This window comes from Oncorhynchus tshawytscha, linkage group LG21, assembly GCF_018296145.1.
Source record: "Oncorhynchus tshawytscha isolate Ot180627B linkage group LG21, Otsh_v2.0, whole genome shotgun sequence".
Lineage (NCBI taxonomy): Eukaryota > Metazoa > Chordata > Actinopteri > Salmoniformes > Salmonidae > Oncorhynchus > Oncorhynchus tshawytscha.
Window position 1 is genome coordinate 4,143,789 of NC_056449.1, and position 23,742 is coordinate 4,167,530.

General features: G+C 40.5%; 1 protein-coding gene across 3 annotated transcripts in view; it reads left to right on the top strand.

The window, feature by feature from the left end:
• LOC112220734 (5-hydroxytryptamine receptor 4) overlaps positions 1–23,742 on the top strand; it is a 135,030-nt gene that overhangs the window by 37,422 nt on the left and 73,866 nt on the right. For all 3 annotated transcript variants that reach the window (XM_042302892.1, XM_042302893.1, XM_024382593.2), the window contains exons 3-4: positions 19,017–19,130; positions 22,558–22,758. In XM_042302892.1, coding sequence (XP_042158826.1) covers positions 19,017–19,130; positions 22,558–22,758 — 315 coding nt within the window. The remainder of the gene's footprint in view (positions 1–19,016; positions 19,131–22,557; positions 22,759–23,742) is intronic.

The window sequence follows — 23,742 nt, forward strand, 5'->3', positions numbered from 1 at the left end:
GTTTGCAAGCCCTGCCACATCCGACAAGTGTTGGAGCCAGTGTAGTACGATTCAATCTTAGTCCTGTATTGACACTTTGCCTGTTTGATGGTTCTACGGAGGGCATAGCGGGATTTCTTATAAGCTTCCGGGTTAGAGTCCCGCTTCTTGAAAGCGGCAGCTCTACCCTTTAGCTCAGTGCAGATGTTGCCTGTAATCCATGGCTTCTGTTTGGGGTATGTACATACAGACACTGTGGGGACAAAATTATCGATGCACTTATTGATGAAGCCAGTGACTGATGTGGTGGACTCATCAATAACAGAACATTTCCCAGTCTGTACTAGCAAAACAGTCCTGTAGCTTAGCATCTGCTTCATCTGACCACATTTTATTGACCGAGTCACTGGTGCTTCCTGCTTTAGTTTTTGCTTGTAAGCAGGAATCAGGAGGATAGAATTATGGTCAGATTTGACAAATGGAGGGCGAGGGAGAGCATTGTATGCGTCTCTGTGTTTGGAGTAAAGGTGGTCTCTAGTTTTTTTCCCTCGGGTTGCACATTTAACATGCTGGTAGAAAACCAATTTAAGTTTGCTTGCATTAAAGTCCCCGGCCACTAGGAGTGCCGCCTCTGGATCAATATTTTCCTGTTTGCTTATGGCCGTATACAGCTCATTGATTGCGGTCTTAGTGCCAGCCTTGGTTTGTGGTGGTAAATAGACGGCTACGAAGAATATAGATGAAAACTCTCTTGGTAAATAGTGTGGTCTACAGCTTATCATGAGATACTCTGCATTAGGCGAGCAAAACCACAAGACTTCATTAGATTTTGTGCACCCGTTGTTGTTTACAAATATACATAGACCGACATCCCTTGTCTTACCAGAGGCGGCTGTCCTATCCTGCCGATACAGCTTAAAACCCACCAGCTGTATGTTATTCATGTCGTCGTTCAGCCACGACTCGGTGAAACATAAGATATTACAGTTTTTAATGTCCCGTTGGTAGAATATACGTGATAGTTTGTCTATTTTATTATCCAATGATTGTATGTTGGCTAATAGGATCGATGGTAAAGGCAGATTACCTACTCGCCGTCGGATCCTTACAAGGCACCCCCGACTTACGTCCCAAATATCTCTGTCTCTTTCTCCTGCGAATTATGGGGATGAGGGCCTTGTCAGGTGTCTGAACTTGAGCAAGCACACTTGTAGTTGTTTTGTTTGCCACACAGCCCTGCATCAAACATTATTGTTGTTGTTTACACAATCTAAAAACGCTCCATTAGAAATCGCAATATGGGTCAGGTGGGCATTATTTTAAAGCTTATTCTATTTCCAACACGACTAGTTAAGTTATAAAATACGATATTACAATGTTAGGCCTTCACAATGCAATTAGGGGAAACATATTGTCATTTTGGTGCACATAGAATGGAGTGCATACCGTTGACAGCATTTCACTCCCTCAGTCCACATTTGTTTTTTGCAAAAGTTGCCCAATTAGCAGGAGGGGGCAACTTCCTGTCCTTGTGCGGTGCTCAAGTTCAGAAAGGCCGTCACTCAAAACCCATACAGGGCTATGGAGCGCAGCCAGAGCTCTCACGTCACGTATAGCATGTTAATGTTAACTGCATTCCAATTTAGGCATTTATCAGTGCCCAAATCTGCCATTTTCTACCTAGGTACAAGTGTAAAGGGCTACCTAAAATGAAGCCATGGTCTGCTGCATGTTTTAATGCAGGGATTTCATTCCAGAGTGCTTTGATACAGCCTCACTGGTCTGCAGCTGTGCGATAAAGTCTGACTGTATTTCTCAGTGACCTTGAATGATATTGTGGATAGAGCCACACACTAGTGCCAGTCTTACCAGCACTGTGACTTCCCTGTGTGCAGATGATTGAGATTTAACAGGTCGGGTTGCCACACCCTGAGGTGGGATTATTTGTAAGGTAATAAATGTGAAAGATTAGGTGTGGATAATTGCTATATCTCTATCTCCTGGCAGTATGTCCTGCTAATACTGTACTAACTGTCTTGATTATTTCTGGAGGACACAATGTTTTCTTTGTCAGCTTTTTCATTGTTTCCACTGACATTACGTGTACCTCAGAAATAATTAGAATTCATTTAATTCATTGTCTTTGTTGAAGTTAGGACAGACATTAGGACAACATATTGCTGAATTGTTCATATACAGATGACGGATCTTAACGTAACTTAATAATCACTCTTTTGTTGTAGAGAATTTTCCAGGTGCATCAGGAAATTCAAATGAGCCTCATCACTGGCTGAAAATGAGCAGTTCTCTTTCTCTCCATGTGTGCTCTTTGGGATGGATTTCTATCAAAATGATGTTTTCTCTCTCGCTCACTCAAATGCAAGGCCTAGGTCCTATTACTGCAACATTCAAATGTACAAAAATGTATCTGAAATGCAGCCATACACATCAACAACCATCGTTTTACATAGCTTAATAAAACAAGAGAGATATTGGTCTCCACTAGGCTACGCCACACAAGTGTCTAGTATATCCTAAGACTAATTAACTAAAAATGTTGTTAAATTGTGGCGTGGGGTGGTCTAGTGGTTAGGGCTGCTACAATCAGCATGCACATATAACGTAAACTTACTTACTTTTGTACATCGTCTTGGTCCGTACAATAACCTTATTTTAGCGCCCCAAAAACGTAATACTTCCAGATCAACTGTAATGTCAATACCATTGTAAAGCACAATTTCTCCCCTTTCCAACAGAATCTATTACATGACCTAAACGCTGCCTGTTTCTGCATAATTCAACAAGGCAATGAGCTCCGTTGGGTCTTTAAAAAAATGGAGGGTGGGGAAGCGAAACTAATGCGTGATAGTGAGAAGGAGAGATGTTGTGTGGGAAAATTGCTTTTTTTCACTCAATCTGTCCAATTTATCACCTTATCGCCTCTAAAATGTAAATAAAACACTATATAGAGTTTATATAATGTGTCATTACATACCTATTTGAAGGTTTGTGTCGAATTTGAATCGGGTTTTTAGGGTGGTGCTAAAGTGATCTTAGAAGTAAACAGCGGCTTTGAGAATGATGATCACATGCAATGATGATGGAAAAAATGACTAGGTATCCCCCCTTACCCCGTCACTGTCCATTTCTTGTTTTTAAACGATGAGAGAAGTGCTACACCTGGTGGAGAGAGATTGTAAGACAGAAATAGTTGCTTTATGCGTGCTGTACATTACGACATGACACATCACGATGTAACGGAGGGTCCATTTTTTTCAACTTTTCTCCAATACTATAGAGCCATTACCATGTCGATCAACGCTTGAATAGAAAAGTAGTTCAAACCCCTGATTTTGAAGTCAACACAGTCGCTACAGTCCCATTAGTTTTCTTTGTAGCCTCGCACATTTGTACGGAATGGCGTGAGTTTACGTTAGGCCAACCGTGTGGATACCCTCCTGGCCCATGCACTTCTGGCACAAATAACTCAGTCCCCCAATTGACTTCAAGTAGTTACACGTTTCATATGGACAGTCACGGTTATTTTACACCCGGTCCTGATAGGAAATGATCATACCAGACACTTTTGGATAACATAAATAGGAAACAAATAAAATAATAACAATCAGTAGGCTACACAAAACATTAGTTTCCATTCATACAAAGTATCGGGTAAATTGCCAAGGTAGATTTGGCGTGGTAAACGAGGAAATAGTTTATTTCTTTTGTACGGAATGCTTGTCAAATAGATAAATCACCCTTAGTCTGTTCAAATAGGACTAAGTTGTTGCGATGACAACACCAACCAGAGGGCGAACATAGCATCTTTCAGGGAGCTGTAATGAGGTGACCAATAATGGGTGCAATTAATGTGCAGGTTAATTTAGTATGTGGTTTAACAAGACCAGCTGGCAATAATAAGGTTGCTACCTTTAGAGGCAGAATTTCCAGGCAAGACTTCAAAATTGGCATGTCCCAATCCCATGTATCCACCGCCGGGAGGCTATTCCATAACACCTTGCAGCGCAGCAAAAAATAATTGACGAAGGACAGAAGTCCCCACTTGGGAGAACATTTTCCAGAAATCCACAAAATGTAAGTATAACATTTTATTTATTCACCAAATGATAACATTTTCAAGAAATTACTTTCATATCAATTGTGAATTAAAATGCTAAGTGACTGGTGATTATCAGCCCATTGCCAAGCTAGCTAATACATCGGACACGATAGCTAGCCAGAAGGCGATCTCATCCTGCTAATCGGCTGTTTTAGAGATGACCTAAACTAACTAATCGTATATTCAGCAATGTGTCAATTGTGAAGACCCAGAGTTAAATGTTTCTTCCCATTTGTTTCCAGAGACTAAAGTGGCACCTGATCACGTTTCACTCCATTGTATTGGCTTGGCAGGAGAAACAGTCCTGCACGACTCGTTTAGAAGTAAGACATTTTAACAACTTCTGATGAAAAACGTAGGAAATTCAGCCAGCTGTGTTCTGTTCATTCTAGGCTTGCTCGCCAGCCAAGTTATTATGCATTCTGTTGAGTCTGTTTTGCTAGCATGCAGTGTCCGTTTACCTAGCTAACGTTAGCTAACTTTATCTTGCTACTTTCCCTTCCCCTATTGTGTTGCACCATTGGGGTTGGTTTTACTGGTTAAAATTAGAGGCTGGTATTCTACTCTTACTGTAAACAACTTAATCAAGCCTAAAAATATGCAAAACTGTTAATAAAACGATTGCACATTTAAAGGCAGTTGTGGCTTCAGCAACAATTTGAGCAGTGAGGTTAATGTCTCCCCCTTTGTTTTTACTTACTCCAGGTTGAATGATATTCCACCCTGCAGATGTAAGGAACTTGTTGTGAACCTCCCAGCCAACAGGATAATCAACATATCCCAGGATATTATTTAGGAGTGTGCCAACCTCACAATGTTAGAAATAGATTCACCCATGATATTATTTATCATGTAGATTTGTCAGGACATTGTAATTCATAAAGCTCATTCTGAAATACGATATCTGTCCCAGGGGATTCAATTTAGACCCCAATTAGATGTTATAGTGAAGGGCTGAAAAAAACAACAACTGTAAACTCCTGTCTCAAATAAGACATGAAGGTCAGTCAATCAGGAAAATCATGGAGTGAGTAGGTGTGTCCAACATTTTGACGTGTGTGTGTGTATATATATATATATATATATATATATATGATATGCATTTACTGCATATAATTATATTGGACATGTTATCCTTCATCACATGCACGTATATATTTTGTATCCATTGCATTTAGGTTACATTAGGAAGACGTAGCCTAGGCAGTCTAATCTATTTACAGTAGATTGCATCGTATCACCTTTCAATATTATTAACGAATATGAAACCATGTTAACTTGAACATATAATTTAATCATATGCACGGGTGTCATATTTGTATGACTGTATCACAATGCAAGCCTACTCATTTGAAAAATACAGCAGCTCTAATGCAATATTAGCTTCGCAATGAAACACCACTATTCTTAAACAGTCAGTAAAATAGCTGATTTAGCTGTAAATGAAAATCGTAGCCTGTATGATATCATGCATGCAAACTTGTCATGTCCACAACAATGGAGCAGCAAACCAAGCAACATGCGAGAGGAGGACCCCATACCATAGGATAATTATTCTGGTCAGTGTTAACTTCATTCATAATTCAGGTACTGAGGAGCTCGATTCCGTTACTTGTTTACCTGTTATTCGTGTCAGATGTTTCCATTTTGAGATATCCTTGCTGCACAATTTTCCTACTGCAATGAAATGGGTGATATTAAAATCTGACATCTGTACATAGTAGTACTCTTAACTGTTTTCTAGTAATTCGATAGGCAGACTCTTAGAAAAAAATGTGCTATCTAGTACCTAAAAGGGTTATTCGACTGTTCCCATAGGATAACTCTTTGAAAAAGCCCTTTTGACTCCAGATAGAACCCTTTTAGGTTTCATGTAGAACATTTTACACAGAGTTCTACATGGAACCTAAAATAATTCTGCTATGGGGACAGCCAAAGAACACTTTTTGAACCCTGTATTTCTTGTGCAATTCATGAATAAGCTGCACGGGGTCATAACAGTTTATGGTAGTTTATTTGTCTTATGGTTTCCGGGTAGGAGACTCCACACTGTACATACAGTATATGAGACAATGATTGTGAAAGATACAAACACAGGACATCAGTAAAGGAAACCCAGTGTTTCATTTCCTCAACAGGGATGACGAGACGGCCTACAGGGAGGAGGCGAGAGCCCTTGGAGTGTGGTGTCAGGAAAATAACCTCTCACTCAACGTCAACAAAAAGGAGATGATCGTGGACTTCAGGAAACAGCAGAGGGAGCATCCCCCCCCCCCCTATCCACATCGACGGGAAAGTAGTGGAGAAGGTGGGGAAAGTTTTAAGTTCCTCAGTGTACACATCATGGACAAACTGAAAAGGTCCACCCACACAGACAGTGTGGTGGTGAAGAAGGCGCAACGGCATAGCCTAACAGCATCTCTTCAACCTCAGGAGGCTGAAGAAATTTGGCTTGTCACCTAAAACACTCAAACTTTTTCAGATGCACAATCTAGAGCATCCTGTCGGGCTGTATCACTGCCTGGTAAGGCAACTGCTCCGCCCACAACCGCAAGGCTCTCCAGAGGGTAGTGCGGTCTGCACAATGCATCACCGGGGGCAAACTAACTGCCCTCCAGAACACTTACAGCACCCGATGTCACAGGAGGCCAAAAAGATCATCAAGGACAACAACCACCCAAGCCACTGCCTTTTCACGACGCTATCATCCAGAAGGCAAGGTCAGTACAGGTGCATCAAAGCTGGGACTGAGAGACTGGAAGACAGCTTCCATCTCAAGGGCACCAGACTGTTAAACAGCCATCACTAACATTGAGTAGATGCTGCCAACATACAGACTCAAATCTCTTACCACTTTAATACATTTAGTAAATGGATTTAATAAAGGTATCACTAGTCACTTTAAATAACTCCACTTTAATAATGTCTACATATCCTACATTACTCATTTCATATGTATATACAGTATTCGATACCATCTACTGCATCTTGCCTATGCCACACGGCCATCGCTCATCCATATATTTATATGTACATATTCTTATTCATCCCTTTACATTTGTGTGTAATGGGTAGTCATTGTGAATTTGTGAGATTACTTGTTAGATATTACTGCTCTATCGGAACTAGAAGCACAAACATTTCACTACACTCACATTAACATCTGCTAACCATGTGTATGTGACCAATAAAATGTGATTTGAACTAAGAACTGTATGCTTATGAAGTCTCATCCTGTCATATCATATTTTATTACTAAGATCCAGCCAATGAATTGAATGAGCTGTTGAATGCGGTGAGCTTGCTCTGTCGCCTACCTCTATTGCCATTAGAGTGGGAGTTCATGTATGGGTCATCTGAATGACGCTGTGTAGAAGTCAAACACAGCTCTTTGTAAACAAAAGTCTGGTTCAGAGTCAATAACTCCTGCAATGTGACAGAGTTTCTCATGTGCTGGATTGATAGGAAAAAAGAATAGTATCACCAGAGGCACATGATTGCATTATATTGGACCGCTGCCAAATAATAGTATGCCGTCTAGGTTTATTACTTATATAAATCATGCAACGCCATTCTAATTTTATGTGTAGTTTATGACTGCTCAAACCTTTGAGCTTGATGGGCCAAAATATAATCTGAGTGGTGAGATGCGGGCCGAACAAATATGCTGTACATTATCTATTTAGAAATATAAAAAAATAGGGGTCTTTAAACACGGGCCTTTTTAGTAATTAATCATAAAACCACACTTCAAACATGAATCAAGTTGTAATCATATAACTGACATCTAACAACACATTCTGATGACCTGTATTAAAAATGTCACCATGTTGGCACAGAAACTGCAACCAAGTTGCTATGGGTAGGCAAAAACACGTCTGCCACGCTGATCCTCAACACTGGGGCCCCACAGGGGTGCTTGCTTAGTCCCATCCTGTACTCACTATTCACCCACGACTGCGTGGCCAAAAAAGACTTCCAACACCATTAAGTTTACTGATGACACAACAGTGATAGGCCTGATCACCGACAATGATGAGACAGCCCATAGGGAGGTCAGAGACCTGGCAGTGTGGTGCCAGGACAACAACTTATCCCTCAATGTGAGCAAGACAAAGGAGCTCATCGTGGACTACAGGAAAAGGTGGGCGGAACAGGCCCCCATTAACATCGACTTGGCTGTAGTGGAGCGGGTTGAGAGTTTCAAGTTCCTTGGTGTCCACATCACCAACGTACTATCATGGGCCAAACACAACAAGACAGTTGTGAAGAAGGCACAACAACACCTTTTCCCCATCAGGAGACAAAAGATTTGTCATGGGTCCCCAGATCCTCAAAAAGTTAGCGTTGTGTGCATTTTGCTGCACTTATAATCCCCATTTGTTTCATATGAAGTGTGTGTGACTGCTTGGCTCAGTTAGCAAGCTAACTAACTAATGAGCCAGTGCACATTATCAAAAAAAGCACTCCTTTCCTAGATGTAGAAGTATTATACTTGTTTTATTATGCAGCTTTATTGTTTTAGCTAGAACAATGATAAGGGGGTGGATTACACTGGGAAAAGTGCGTTCTTTTTTGTTTTTTGTTGCCACTGGCTCCCCAACATGGAGGACCGTGCTCTCTGTTTGGTTCAAAGTCAAGATGTCGGCCACCAACGCACAGAGCGACGCTACATGTAGAAACGTCCAGTTTGTCCGTACCAGGTCGGTTTACAATAGACTGTGTCTTAGCAAGAGAAGGACCGGTCTCCTACTGTGCTAAGTACCTATCAGACATCAGTTTTCTTGGTGTGTCTGACCTCTAAGGCTAATAACTTAAATGTTTCAAATCATTTCAATATGGGAAAGGTGTAACAATTTCTATTTGCAGTAGTAAGTCACTGAAAAGCATGGGAAAGATAGTGGAAAGTTTTTTTTAAATGTTCTGAATTGCGGTTTTGTCACCGTCCCTTCAAAACGTCTCCTGCGTGGCTGGTGAGCATTGTAAAGTAAAATAATAGCTGAAAGCTCCAACTGTTCAAAAGCTAGAGCCGAATTTGTAGGAAGAAAACAGTAACCACTCTGCTTGTTCCAACCGCTATCGGAGGTTACTCATGTAACCGCGGTTCTGTGAACTAGGCATGGACATTCACTCGATTACAATTTTTTTGGGGTGTGTTTTCTTTGGGCAGGCCAAACCAAACATCGTCCCCATTTGGGTCAGCCCTTTTATAGATTATGCAAAAGCAGGTTTGTTTGATAATTATTCATGTTTTTTTCCAGATTATTTCAATTTAGTAATTTATGACATTTTATTTAAGGGCATGAGGCATAAGATCAGATGTTCAGAGGCTTAACTGCAGTGCAGGACAGGATTTATCTGGGAAGACAAAAAAACAATAACATAACACACTACACAGTTCGACCAAAGAGCTAAGAATGAGTTAGTCCAAGCAAGGAATAAAATCATTGATGTGTAATAATGTAGTCGTGTTTGTGTATGTGATTAACTCTTCACAGAGTAATGAAAGAAAATTGATAGGGGTACTCACAGTGCTTGGAGAGGAAACATTCAATGTGCCAGTGGATGAGCGGGCACATGAGACGTGGCTTCAGTTTATGTCAGGACAGAGTTGACAATGGTAGTAGAGTGGACTAGTCATCACCTCTTAATCAGGGAACAGGAGGGGACTTAGCTGGAAATACAAAAGAGCAGATACATTCCATTACAGCTGCGCCATCTTTATGGTTTGAACAAGTTTATCCGTGAAGTTAAACACAGAGTTCACATCTCGCCCACTTGACACATCAAAGTAGCCCAAGAAACATTCCTGAATAACGCCCTGGGGGGGGTTGTAAAAAAGGTTTTATAAGGGCGATGATGGGACCAGTCTTTCCAAATCAGGTCTCATGGTTTTAAAAACGACAAAATCTCCTGGCCCTGGGGGGATGAAAACCCTGTCAAACTGCAGAAATCTTTTTTTTCTTCTTTATTTAACTAGGCAAGTCAGTTAAGAACAAATTCTTATTTTCAATGACGACCTATGAACAGTGGGTTAACTGCCTGTTCAGGGGCAGAATGACAGATTTGTACCTTGTCAGCTCGGGGATATGAACTTGCAACCTTTTGGTTACTAGTCCAATGCTAGTAGTAGTTACTAGTCCATTAGCAGGTTTGTGAAAAGCCAAAGAGAAAGGGTTTATTTTAGCCAGATTACATCTCTGAGTCTTTTAATATAATATGGTCTGTCATTAGAGGCCAGGTACATGTAGAGTCAGTCAGGAGTCTGAGTTCCACAGTCTAGGACAGGTCAGTGGGGACAACACACCCAGTTCAGGTTCCATTTCATTATATACTTGAACTTTTTGATCGAGGCAACCACTCACCACATTATCCAATTTTAAAAGGACAAATGGAAGATGCTATTTTCCCTCTGTCTGCCCTTTGCCAAGGTGAAGACATATCCAAGCAACAGAAAGGTATCCCTTGTCTTAGACATGGCATATCGGGCCCATCTGTAGGAGAAAATGACTCACTAGCTCTAAATCAAATCAAATGTTATTTGTCACATGCGTCATAAACAATAGGTGTAGACTAACAGTGAAATGCTTACTTACAGGCCCCAACAACACAGAGAGAAAAATAGAGCAATTATAGAAAGAATTATAACTCAAAGAATAAATACACAATGAGTAACGATAAGTTGACTATATACACATGGTGCCAGTACCGAGTTGATGTGCAGAGGGGCGAGCTAACTGAGGTAGAGAAATACAGTGTAGGCAGGGATAAAATGACTCGGCAACAGAATAGATAATAAACAGTAGCAGCAGCGTAGGTGGGTCAATGCAGATAGTCCAGGTAGCTATTTGGTTAACTATTTAGCTATTTGGTTAACTTATGGCTTTGGGGTTGAATATGTTCAGGGTCCTGTTGGTTCCAGACTTGGTGCATCGGTACCACTTGCCATGCGGTAGCAGAGAGAACAGGTCATGACTTGGGTGGCTGGAGTCTTTGACAAGTTTTAGGGCCTTTCTCTGACATCTCCTGGTATCAAGGTCCTGGATGGCAGGGAGCTCGGCCCCAGTGAGGTACTGGGTCGAACGCACTACCCTTTGTATCGCATCTGGATGCCGAGCAATTACCAAACCAAGTGGTGATGCAGCCATTCAAGATGCTCTCGATGGTGCAGCTGTAGAACTCTTTGAGGATCTGATGCCCCATGCCAAATCTTTTAAGCCTTGTGAGGGGAAAGAGGCATTGTCGTGACTTCTTCACGACTATGTTGGTGTGTGTGGACCATGTTAATTCCTTAGTGATGTGGACACCGAGGATCTTGATACTCTCGACCCGCTCCACTAGATGTGGATGGGGGGCGTGCATGGCCCTCCATTTTCTGTAGTACACGATCAGCTCCTTTGTCTTGCTGATGTTGAGGGAGAGGTTGTTGTCCTGGCACCACACTGCCAGGTCGTGACCTTCCCCCAATAGGCTTTCTTACATGTGAACCTGCACATTTTATTTTCATATGTGATTTTTTTAAACATGTGAAACCGAAATTTTACGTGAGGATGTGAAAATGTGTCGCGATCTGACATGTGAAAGTGCAAATTTGTCATGTGTTTTTTTGTTGTAAATGTACTGCGTTAATTTCGACTAAACAGTAAATAAATACTAAATAGTATGTAGTACGATTATTACACAGTATTTAGTGTTAGTAACTAGTAGGCAAGACAGATTTCTGACCCGGCCAATGCATGTCTGGTTCATGATGTTGAGCTGCAGACTGGGTGCCAGATCTAGAGGCAGAATGTATGTGGATAGTACCTGTAAAAAGACAGGTGCAGGTACAGCTTTGGATTGGTGAGGTCTTTCTTGCATCGTTCGGTTAGTAAAGTAAACTCTTAGAAAAGAAGGTGCTACCTTTGAGCCATAAAGGGTTCTTCAATTGTCCCCATAGCCTCTGAAAATAATTGGAACCCTTTCAGTAATATGAGTCTCTACATGGAACCCTTTCACCACGAAAAGGTTCTAAGTGTAACCTTTTTTCACCACAAAAGGGTTCTACCTGGAACCAAAAAGGGTTATCCCTTAGGAAAAAATGAAGAAGCTTTTTTTCCCCTAAGAGTGTCGCTAAATTCTTGTGATTCACAATGTCAAACATGCAATGTCGGAAGGCAATTCATACGGGTCTTTGACGGTGGTCATCATAGGTGTGATTTCACAAGAATGTCAAGCATAGACGGGATATAAGAATGTATCACTGACACAGTCCACCCACTGCCATATTACCTCTGTCAATTATGCCATCATAAAGCCCTGCTCTATTGCATGCTGCTGCTTTCACTGCTGCTACTTATGAAACTGGATGATATCGCTGAGGAATGGTCATCAACATCATTGTCAGTCATCATCATCACCATCGTTCTCATTTATATTGGTTACAGTAGAGGTGATGCGTATTTTGACACGGTGCCGATATGTTTGGCAAAACATCAGCAATGTGAAGTGTGCATGTACAGTATCTAATGTGAACAAATTGACTGTGTGCAGTGAGTATACAGTTGGTGTGAAATGGAATAGCGGGGCGTAGTCTGAATTCAGTTGGTAATTCTTTCTGAAAAAAGAAGAAGAAAACAATACAAGTCAGAAAATGGAAAATGAAAAAATTCACTTTTCAGCTTCAGTGCTAATTCAGTTTCACCTTAAAGGACCTCTATCGACTGGGACTCAAGGAAGTCACATTCAAAGACAGTTTAAATGAGGAGCAATGAAATCCCGCCCCAGGTGGAAGCCATTTACAGATTTCCTTTCTATTACAAGCTGTGCCACAAACAGGATAAGGCAAATAAAGGATTGATTATTGCGAGTTAATAAATGTATTACGTTGTATAGGATTGTTGACGGTCATTTCAATTGACCTAGCCTATTTAGTTTAGCTCAGTGTTTAAATACTCATAATGAGGGTATTTTCTTACAAATGATGTTCCTCTGATTATTATGGTCCTTGAATTGTGCTCATCATTAACATTTACATCTTTCAAAAGCTTTAGCATTTTTTTGTCATTTGTGTTATACAGATGCAGATTACTGACATACAGTATAGATATATATTACAGTATACAGATTTTTCTCTCTAGACACAATTGCCAAAGTGCTCTTGTCACAACAAATATCTAATTGCGTAGTCAGTCACATTCTTCTCACAGAAAGTAGGGATCAGATCTAGTTTGACAGACTCTGTCCATGCTTATCTACCAGTCTGTCTGTGAGACAGCTACAGATGTAGGATCTTCATTTGATCACTCTTTTATTGCTCACAATTTCCTGCACGGTAGGAAATGCAAACTTGTAGTGTGTTCCAGGTTTATTAAAAAGGCTTCTAAAGTTTGTAATTTCCTTGATTGCCCTAATGAAAAATCTATCAACCCCTACAAAAAAATGTCCATGAGTTATAATCCACAGAATAATTCACATTTCCTCTTGCGGCAGGATTATTTTCCTGCTGTAGCAAACTGGCTCAAATTAAAATCCTACATCTGTAGCTAGTTTTAGTGTCTGGCATGACAATGTACAAGAGGTTGATTATCTCAGTCACGGTTCATTAGTTTTAACCACCATGCTTGCCACACTTAGCAGAGAGGAAAACAGCCTTGTCACATCGCCTCTGCTATGCCGTTTCATGTGGCCGTATGGGGGGCCAGAAGCTCTGTGACCTGAATAGGCTCTTTGTCAACTGTCTTTAGAGAAAAGAGGACTAGAACAAGTTAACAGAGTGGACAATGATTTATAATTGTATGCCTATGGTCTTGTCCTGTGTCCTGCCCTTTTGTTGCATCTGTATGAAGAAATATGAATCAAATTAGCATGCATCCCAAATGGTGAGAAGTAGTGAACTATGTAGGGAATATTTGGGATGTAGACTAAAGTCCTGTCCAGAACGTTTAAACATCCATAATAACAGAGACTGGCATGAATCTAATTTGGATCACTTCTAGTAATTGATGTCAAATCTAACTTTTAACTTTGAGGGCTAATTTCAAGTATCTCAAGTCATAGATTATGCTGTATTTCTGAAGATACCCCCTTGGCTGCCATGGCTTGAAAGCTGAACAAGCAGTGATGTTATGGGACTGTTTCATCAGTTCCTAGACCTAGGTAGAACTCTCTCTTTCACCTGTATGAAGTGATGACATAAGGAAATAAAACGTATCTTGCTGACTTGACATTTGCAATCGTAACACTAAGCAAATAAACATCACCTTTGAATAAACTCTTATTAAAAGCTTTCTGCCGACCTATTGTAACCTCTGTCCATAAGCTTTTTTTTCTATCAAATGTTTTGACTGAATCTCTCATTTAAGTTCTTAACCTTGTTTTTTTTCATGAGCCAGAGGTTTAATATTTTCATCTAGAAAACGGCATAGCAATCGATATACCTCTCCAAAGTCCGAACCCATGCATTTTGATACATTTGCTCTGGAGTGCTTGATACTTTTCAACCAGATTGTACTTCAACGCAATTCATTGTTTTCTCCCCTCTTAAATGATTTCTGCCTGGAAAAATCAGTTTGACAAGAGGTAAAGATAACGATAAGAACAACACTTGTCTGAAGCATTCTCCATCACTTCAATGCGTGAACATAAATATGCCACAAGAGGCAAGTATAAGCAGCAGTGGTCTCGTAGAAAGGCCCATCTTTGAAAATAAAATAATCATTGGGACTAAAATAACATAGGCTGCCTGGGGCCACTTAAATTCAAACCTCAGCCAGGGTGCAGTTTCAACTTTCAACAGATTTTTTTTTTAACAACAAATTCTGTGTTACAATAAATATAGGTTTGAGTCAAACTATTATTGACTAAAGCTACAAATACATGAATTAAGATTGTGAATTAAGATGAAAAGATTACAATTTTTGTGTGTTTTTGTTTGTCAGTGTCTGTGACCACCCAGATTGATATTATTGACTTGTACAGATAACAAAACTCCTGAAAATGAACAAAAAAATGTTTTATCATTCCTGACATGTTGAGAAATCTCTCGGTATGAGCAAACAGGGTAGTGATACCTTCTGATAGTTTGTCTAGCAGTCTTTCTGCTTGGTTCATGTTGAAATAAGCACTTACCCTAATGCTTTGAGTCATTCACTTCAGTTATATTTCAGTTATTATACACCACTCTCCGCTTAAATGCACTTTACTTTACAGCCTTTAAGCCTAATTGAGGAGAACATACTGCACTCAATTTTCTCCCCATCACTCTGCATAGTCTGTTTTTGTGGCTCTGTCAACATTTTGACACTGTACTTTTGTAGTGATGAGTGAGTGAATATTTGGAGCAGACAGACACTTTGCCCTGGAGTACATAATAGGTTGTTAGGACACTCCTGCTGAGAGGAACCACTAATTACATTTTCATGTCCAGATAGCTAATGTTTATAATAAACCATTTGCATGGAGGACACCAGCACGGCTTGATAGGCCTGTGAATGGGGCAGCATTCCCCAATATAAACTGAATAATGGTGTCATGAATACTAGTAATTTTTTATTTTATTTTACTAGGCAAGTCAGTTAAGAACAAATTCTTATTTTCAATGATGGCCTAGGAACAGTGGGTTAACTGCCTGTTCAGGGGCAGAACGACAGATTTGTACCTTGTCAGCTCGGGGATTCGAACTTGCAACCTTTCGGTTACTAGTCCAACGCTCTAACCACTAGGCTACCCTGCCTCTGGCTTAGGTGTGATTCTAATAAATAAATATGCAAAGTACCATATTGCGGTTGATTGTGACAAGTTATGCAATTGTAGCCATGTAGCAGATGAAACTACTGGGCTGGTGTGTTCACTGAGCCTTAGGTCATCTGTCTTGGCGTTGGAGTGTTGATTGAGCTGTTGCTCACTGATTGTCTGTTATGTAGAGCTCAATTGTACGGCTAAGGGTCAAATGTTTCAGAGTTTGAGTTGGACTTCTTTACAAAGAGTTGCAGTTACAATATCTGAACTACATTTAAACTGGAAATCAAAGTCGTACTAAACAGTACTTACAGTGCTGTGAAAAAGTATTTGCCCCCTTCCTGATTTCTTATTTTTTTGCACATTTGTCACACTTAAATGTTTCAGATCATCAAACACGTTTTAATATTACACAAAGATAACCCAAGTACACACAAAATGCAGTTTTTAAGTGATCATTTTATTTATTAAGGGAAAATAGCTATCCAAACCTTCATGGCCCTAGGTGACAAAATAATTGCCCCCCAAACCTAATAACTGGTTGTAAACACCCTCAGCAGCAACAACTGCAATCAAGTGTTTGCGATAACTGGCAATGAGTCTTTCACATCGCTGTGGAGGAATTTTGGCCCACTCTTTGCAGAATTGTTTTAATTCAGCCACATTGGAGGGTTTTCGAGCATGAACCGCCGTTTTAAGGTCACGCCACAGCATCTCAATCGGATTCAAGTCCAGACTTGGACTAAGCCACACCAAAACCTTCATTTTGTTTTTTTAAGCCATAAGCCATTCAGAGGTGGACTTGCTGGTGTGTTTTGGATCATTGTCCTGCTGCAGAACCCAAGTGCGCTTCAGCTTGAGGTCATGAACTGATGGCCGGACATTCTCCTTCAGAATTTTTTGGTAGAGGGAAGAATTCATGGTTCCATCAATCACAGCAAGTCATCCAGGACCTGAAGCAGCAAAGCAGCCCCATACCATCACACCACCACCACCATATTTGACTGTTGGTATGATGTTCTTTGTCTGAAATGCTGTGTTACTTTTACTTTTTAACTTTTGTCTCATCAGTCCACAGAATATTTTCCAAAAAGTCTTGGGGATCGTCAAGATGTTTTTTTGCCAAAAGTGAGATGAGCCTTTATGTTCTTTTTGGTCAGCAGTGGTTTTCGCCTCGAAACTCTGCCATGGATGCCATTTTTGCCTACCTCACTTTGTCAGACAGGTTCTATTTAAGGGATTTCTTGATTCAACAGGTCTGGCAGTAATCAGACCTGGGTGGTGCTAGTGGAATTGAACTCAGCAATTTACTGTGATTAACCACAGTAAATTCATGATTTAACAAAGGGGGGCAATTACTTTGTCACATAGGGCCACGAAGGTTCGGATAGCTTTTTTCCCTTAATAAATAAAATCACTTAAAACCTGCATTTTGTGTTTACTTGGGTTATCTATGTGTAATATTACAATTCGTTTGATGATCTGAAACATTTAATTGTAACAAATGTGCAAAAAATAAATAAATCAGGAAGGGGGCAAATAGTTTTTCACAGCACTGTATATAGATAGATGACAAAGCTATCACAAGAAAGGCAGTATTATTTGTCTGCCATCAATGTCAACTAGATGTAATAAAAACTATTGAAATGACTACAGTACATGAATGTGAATTGTCATCAGGGAGAGGTCAAATTTTTACAACAAATCCTACATGTTGAGTTGGCATCTTTCTCCACCTCTCGGTGTAGTGTATGTTGTTTAATTGCTAGAGGAGGTGGATGCTGAGTAACTGTCAGAACTCACAGTGTTTCTGATTAGAACATACCTGTAGGAGCTGACATTAAATGAATGCTTCATCTTTGAGAAATTAAATGTCCTTTTAAACTTGCTGTGATGTTGTGGGACGTTTTGGGAAGTAGCTACATTAAGAATTTGGTGATAGTTAAATTCATAAAGGCCCTGTGCAAGCAAAAACTAGATTTTAATATATATATATAATATATATATATATATATTTCCTTTCCACACTATCAGATTGGAATAATACCGTGATAATACTGTGACATTGTGAAAATGATGATAATGCCCATTTTAGTGTAAGAGCTGTTTGAAAAGACCACCTGGAATTTCTTCCTGTTTTGGTGCGATGGAGTTTTGGCCTGCCTAGTGACTTCACCAGGTGGTAAATGAGTTAATAGACCAATAAGAAAGAGAGTTCCAAACCTCTCTGCCATTGACAGCTTGCTTTCAGTTTTCCCCTCCCCACTCAGACCATGCCCAAACAGTCCTAGAAAATGTCTTGCTTGAGAAATTGGTCTATGCTAAGAAGGTATTTTTGACCATTTTAATTGAAAACAATCACAGTACGGTACTTTATCGTTACCCAGAAATGATTAAATATTGAGATAAAAATAGCTGCATTGGACCTTTAAGTGAGGTAGCTCTAGATTTTAGACTTGAGTTAACATTAGGTCAAATAAATTAACATAATGAAGGCAGCAATGAAGGCAAGAAATAAGACTGATCTGAGACAAAAAAAAATGAAAATAGAAAGATTATAGTATAGCTGGGTTGATAAATGTATTCCACTGTTCACTGTATAAACTCCCAGGGGCAACAAATGTAGTAGTGAGTGAGTGTGGATACTTAGACTGACTGTAAAACCTGGAGTGTGAAAACTACAAACATCAGGGGATTACAGTAATGTATTGAATATATCAAACATTCACAACTATGCCTTATAAGAACTTTAGATCATTGCCGTGACAGATAATTACCTTTAAATATCACAAACATGACACATTAGCCAGGATTTTGGCAGTGTTGTCTGGACATTGCCTGCCTACAAATTCATGTTACCAAGGTGACAGAACCAGTTGTAGTTTCCCAGTCATCATGTAACATTTAGTTGGATCATTAACAGTCGACTGCAAATCTAAAGAAATATGTTCCTTTAACTCATTGTATAAATGTAAGTGTCAAAAAAACGTTTTCTTGTAACAGGTGACTATATTGTCAGTGATGTTTTACTAATTCGGGAATGTGTTCTTTCACAAGACTCAATTGTCCAGTTAAAATGTAGGCACACTTGGACGGGAAAGGTTATGACATGGAAATAACTTAATAATCAGTTATTACTTCATGGCTTGTTATTGATATATTCACTGAGTGGTTGTCCTCTCTCCTGTCGTAACCACAGCAACAGCATGCCGAAGAGGATTGCTCTCATCTGCTTCCTTTCTCTTGTGATGCTCATGAGTGTCCTGGGGAACCTCCTGGTCATGACAGCTGTCTGCAAGGACCGCCAGCTCAGGTTAGTCTCTCCCTATGGTCTGTCTGTCTGTCTGTCTGTCTGTCTGTCTGTCTGTCTGTCTGTCTGTCTGTCTGTCTGTCTGTCTGTCTGTCTGTCTGTCTGTCTGTCTGTCTGTCTGTCTGTCTGTCTGTCTGTCTGTCTGTCTGTCTGTCTGTCTGTCTGTCTGTCTGTCTGTCTGTCTGTCTGTCTGTCTGTCTGTCTCTGTCTCTGTCTCTGTCTCTGTCTCTCTCACTCTCACTCTCACTCTCACTCTCACTCTCACTCTCACTCTCACTCTCACTCATCCTGCTCTTGCCGAAGCAAATTTACTCTTTCTTCTGTTTAGCATCTTATCACCTTGTTGCACCACACACAGCCTGACTCAGCCCAGATTTGAATGATCCTGCGCTGACAGTATTATGCAGTAATTGTTTTCTCATTAAAAGAGCATTTCCTACTGAGTGGTCTATTGTGACCCCAGTCCCTTGGGGGTTGAGTTGCTAGCTTGGCATGCAGTGACTCTAAGCATGCCAACAGTCAGATGCCGGAAGGGAAAGGCTATCTGATAACCCGGGGATAGTATCATCTCTCAGCACCCCTGATGGAAGAGACAGTAGTACTTTTCATTGTTTACACATGCATGTACGCACGCACGCACGCACACACACACACACACACACACACACACACACACACACACACTCAGGAAATGACAGCACCAGGAGGGATTCTTGGTAGTGTTAACTTCAAATCCCTACTCATCCAAATGTTTAGCCCCAAAACGATCCCGGGCTGTGTCGCAGCCGGCCACGACCGGGAGACCCATGAGGTGGCGCACAATTGACCCAGCGTCGCCCGGGTCAGGGGGGTTTGGCCGACTGGGATGTCCTTGTCCCATCGCGCTCTAGCGACTCCTTGTGGCAGCCGAGCGCATGCACGCTGACTTCGGTTGCCAGCTGTACGGTGTTTCCTCCGACACATTGGTGCGGCTGGCTTCCGGGTTAAGTGAGCAGCATGTCAAAAAGCAGTGCATCTTTGCAGGGTTGTGTTTCAGAGGATGCATGGCTATTGACCTCCTTATGGGAGTCGCAGCGATGGGACAAAACTATAACTACCAATTGGGGAGAAAAAGTGTAAACAAAATATTGTAATCCGATGACAGATACTTTGAAAAACTAGATGATTACTTTTATATTCAGAAAGGATGTTTATGAAACCCACTATGCCAATTACACTGCTCCTTTCTTTCCACCATGACTTCCCTGCAGCTCAGAATAATAGGGACATGAAGCAGTACTTCTACCATAGCCCATTCCCCACACTCTGGAGAATTCATCCACAATCACCAATTTAGCCTGTAATAGCACACCTGTTCCAGCCATCCATAAAATGAGAGCTGTCGTAAGATGGCTTAGCCCAAATGGGAGACATTGTGCAGCTGGAGGCAGAGCATCAGAGCCACAGAGCCAGCCTCAACTTCTGCAAGTTGATTACCAAAATGGAAAACTGGATATGGCTTTACTGACGTTGACACATTGCACTAATTCAAATCATCATCATGCCACTCTCTCTATCTCTCTATCTCTCTTGCTCTCTTGCTCGCTTGCTCTCTTGCTCTCTCTGTCTCTCTCTCTCTCTCTCTCTCTCTCTCTCTCTCTCTCTCTCTCTGTCTCTCTCTCTCTCTCTCTCTCTGTCTCTCTCTCTCTCTCTCTCTCTCTCTCTCTCTCTCTCTTTTTACTGGGGTCTTTTTATGTCCCCTGCACCAATTTTGCTGATTTGCATATTTTAGACATTTAATTAGGCTTCAGTTCAGTGGCGACAAGATGCTTTAGCTTTTTATGTAAAAAAAAAAAATCTGTATTTTATTTATTCAATTAACTTGCATCGCTGCAAATATAATCTTACATTCTTTAGATACTACATTCAGTTTTGAATGAAAGACAGTATTTCTGCACAGCATGAACGCATGTTGCTAACAGATTGCTGGTAAACAGCATTTATGACATGTTCTGGTTAAATGACAACGTGATTTGACAGCCGTTAGCCGTTCTCAGGCAGCTATTTTTAGCCGAGCGGGCTCTGAGCGGTTGCCTCACCGAGAATTTTATTTGTCATTAATGGAGTGCCCAGGGCTCTGGTCTTCCTCAAACAGACTGAAAGGAGGCACGCCGCCACACCAGTGGCTCTACATCACTGATTCTCTCTCCATCTCTCTCTCTCTCCCTCCCTCTCTCCCTCCCTCTCTCCCTCTCTCTCTCCTTCCTCCTCTCTCTCTCTCTCTCTCTCTCTCTCTCTCTCTCTCTGTCTACCACCCCTCTCTCTCTCTCTCTCCTTCCTCTCTGTCTCACACAAGCTACCGCTCTCTTTTTCTCCTCTAATGTAATCTCTTTCAATCTCTTCCTAAGTCTCTCTCACCATATGTTTCCTTAACATAAACATACATGACAAATTAGCATTTTAACATGTGAAAATGCTGTTTTTATATGTTGAGCTTAAAAAACATGTTTTCACATGTATTACATTTAGAGTTCACATATCTTTTCAGGTGAGTTTTCATGTGAAAATTGGACTTGCAGTTTCTGTGGAATTGCAAGTTCACATGTGAAAATCAATTACGTGAAAACAAAATGTTCAGGCTCACATTGAAGAAAACCACATGTGATAATCTCACTTCCAAAAGTGGAAAATAACAGTTGCAGTTTCATAAGTGAAAAACTTCCATGTGATTGTTTTTCACATTTTAAGTGAGATTTTCACATGTGATTGTTTTTCACATTTTAAGTGAGATTTTCACATGTGATTGTTTTTCACATTTTAAGTGAGATTTTCACATGTGAAAGTTATTCACATACAAAACTGCAAATTAGATTTTTATTTGTGATTGTTTTTCACATGTGTACTTACAATTCCCCATGGGAAAAGGAACATCTAATTTGCAGTTTCACATGTAAGAAAACATTCATGTGAAAATCACATTTGTCACAGGTAAGAAAACTCCAACTGTGAAAATCTCACTTTTCACAATTAATTTTGTTCATGTTTTTTTTGTAAGGGGTTCTCTCTCTCTCTCTCTCTCTCTCTCATTCAGTTATTACCAATATTTACTGCAAGGTGGAGATTTACAAGATGTATAGTGAAAGCATATTTATATGGCAAATCTGTTGTCATATGTAACAGACAATTCAAACAATTAAATAGTTTAGTGCATACCTCTATACATACTCTCACATAACAAAAGCCTATAATATTGTATGTTTACATGCATTTACCTCTAGTGGGCAGTCTCTTCTGTTCTTTTCAGTGTGTTCTGCATTATTTATTATTTTTCCACAACATTCCTTTATCATACATTCTACCATATGATACACCAATGCTGTTTCAAGTTAACAATGGAAAACATCTTTAAACATATCGCCAATAAGATACCTCTCACTCAATTCTCTCCCAGGAAAATCAAGACCAACTACTTCATAGTATCGCTCGCCTTTGCAGACCTGATGGTGTCGGTGCTGGTGATGCCGTTTGGTGCCATAGAACTGATTCACCAGAACTGGATTTATGGAGAAACCTTCTGCCTGGTCCGGACATCTCTAGATGTACTGTTGACAACGGCCTCCATATTACACCTATGTTGCATAGCTTTGGACAGGTAAGCACCACTGCTCAGCAACTAGCTTGGAACGATGCTTCCAGTCAACATGAAGTCAGTAGACATAGTATTTAGTATCGTACTAACAGTATCAAACCATCAACACATTTTACCATCCTATTCTATTAACTGACTTACAGTAGGATGGCACTTCCTGTAATTGACTTTATCAAGCTGCAGCAGGTAGCCTATTGGTTAGAGTGTTGGGCCAGTAACCAAAAAGTTGCCAGATCGAATCTCCAAGCTGACAAGGTAAAAATGTGTTGTTCTACCTCTGAACAAGACCGTTGACCCACTGTTCCTAGGCTGTCATTGTAAATAATAATTTGTTCTTAACTGACTTTCCTAGTTCAATGAAGGTTAAATATAAAAATATAAAATATAAATAAATATAAAAACAAAACAATTCTGAGGACTACTGTATGAGACTTTGAAACAGTTTTGTGATATGCTGGGCTTACATACACTCTATGATCAAAAATATGTGGACACCTGCTCATTGAAAATCTCAATCCAAAATCATGGGCATGAATATGGAGTTGGTCCCCCTTTGCTGCTTTAATAGCCTCAACTCTTCTGGGAATACTTTCCACTAGATATTGCTGCAGGGACTTGATACCATTCAGCCACAAGCGCATTACTGAGGTCGGGCACTGATGTTGGGCGATAAGGCATGGCTCGCAGTCAGTGTTCCAATTCATCCCAAAGGGGTTGAGGTCAGGGCTCTGTGCAGGCCAGTTCTTCCACACCGTCTCAACAAACCATTTCTGAATGGACCTTGCTTTGTGCACGGTGGCATTGTCATGCTGAAACAGGAGAAGAGTCTTTCCCAAACTGTTCCCACAAAGTTGGAAGCACAGAATTGTCTAGACTGTCATTGTATTCTGTAGTGTGAAGATTTCCCTTCACTGGAACTAAGGGGCCTAACCCGAACCATGAAAAACATCCCCAGACTTTTATTCCTTCTCCACCAAACTTTACAGT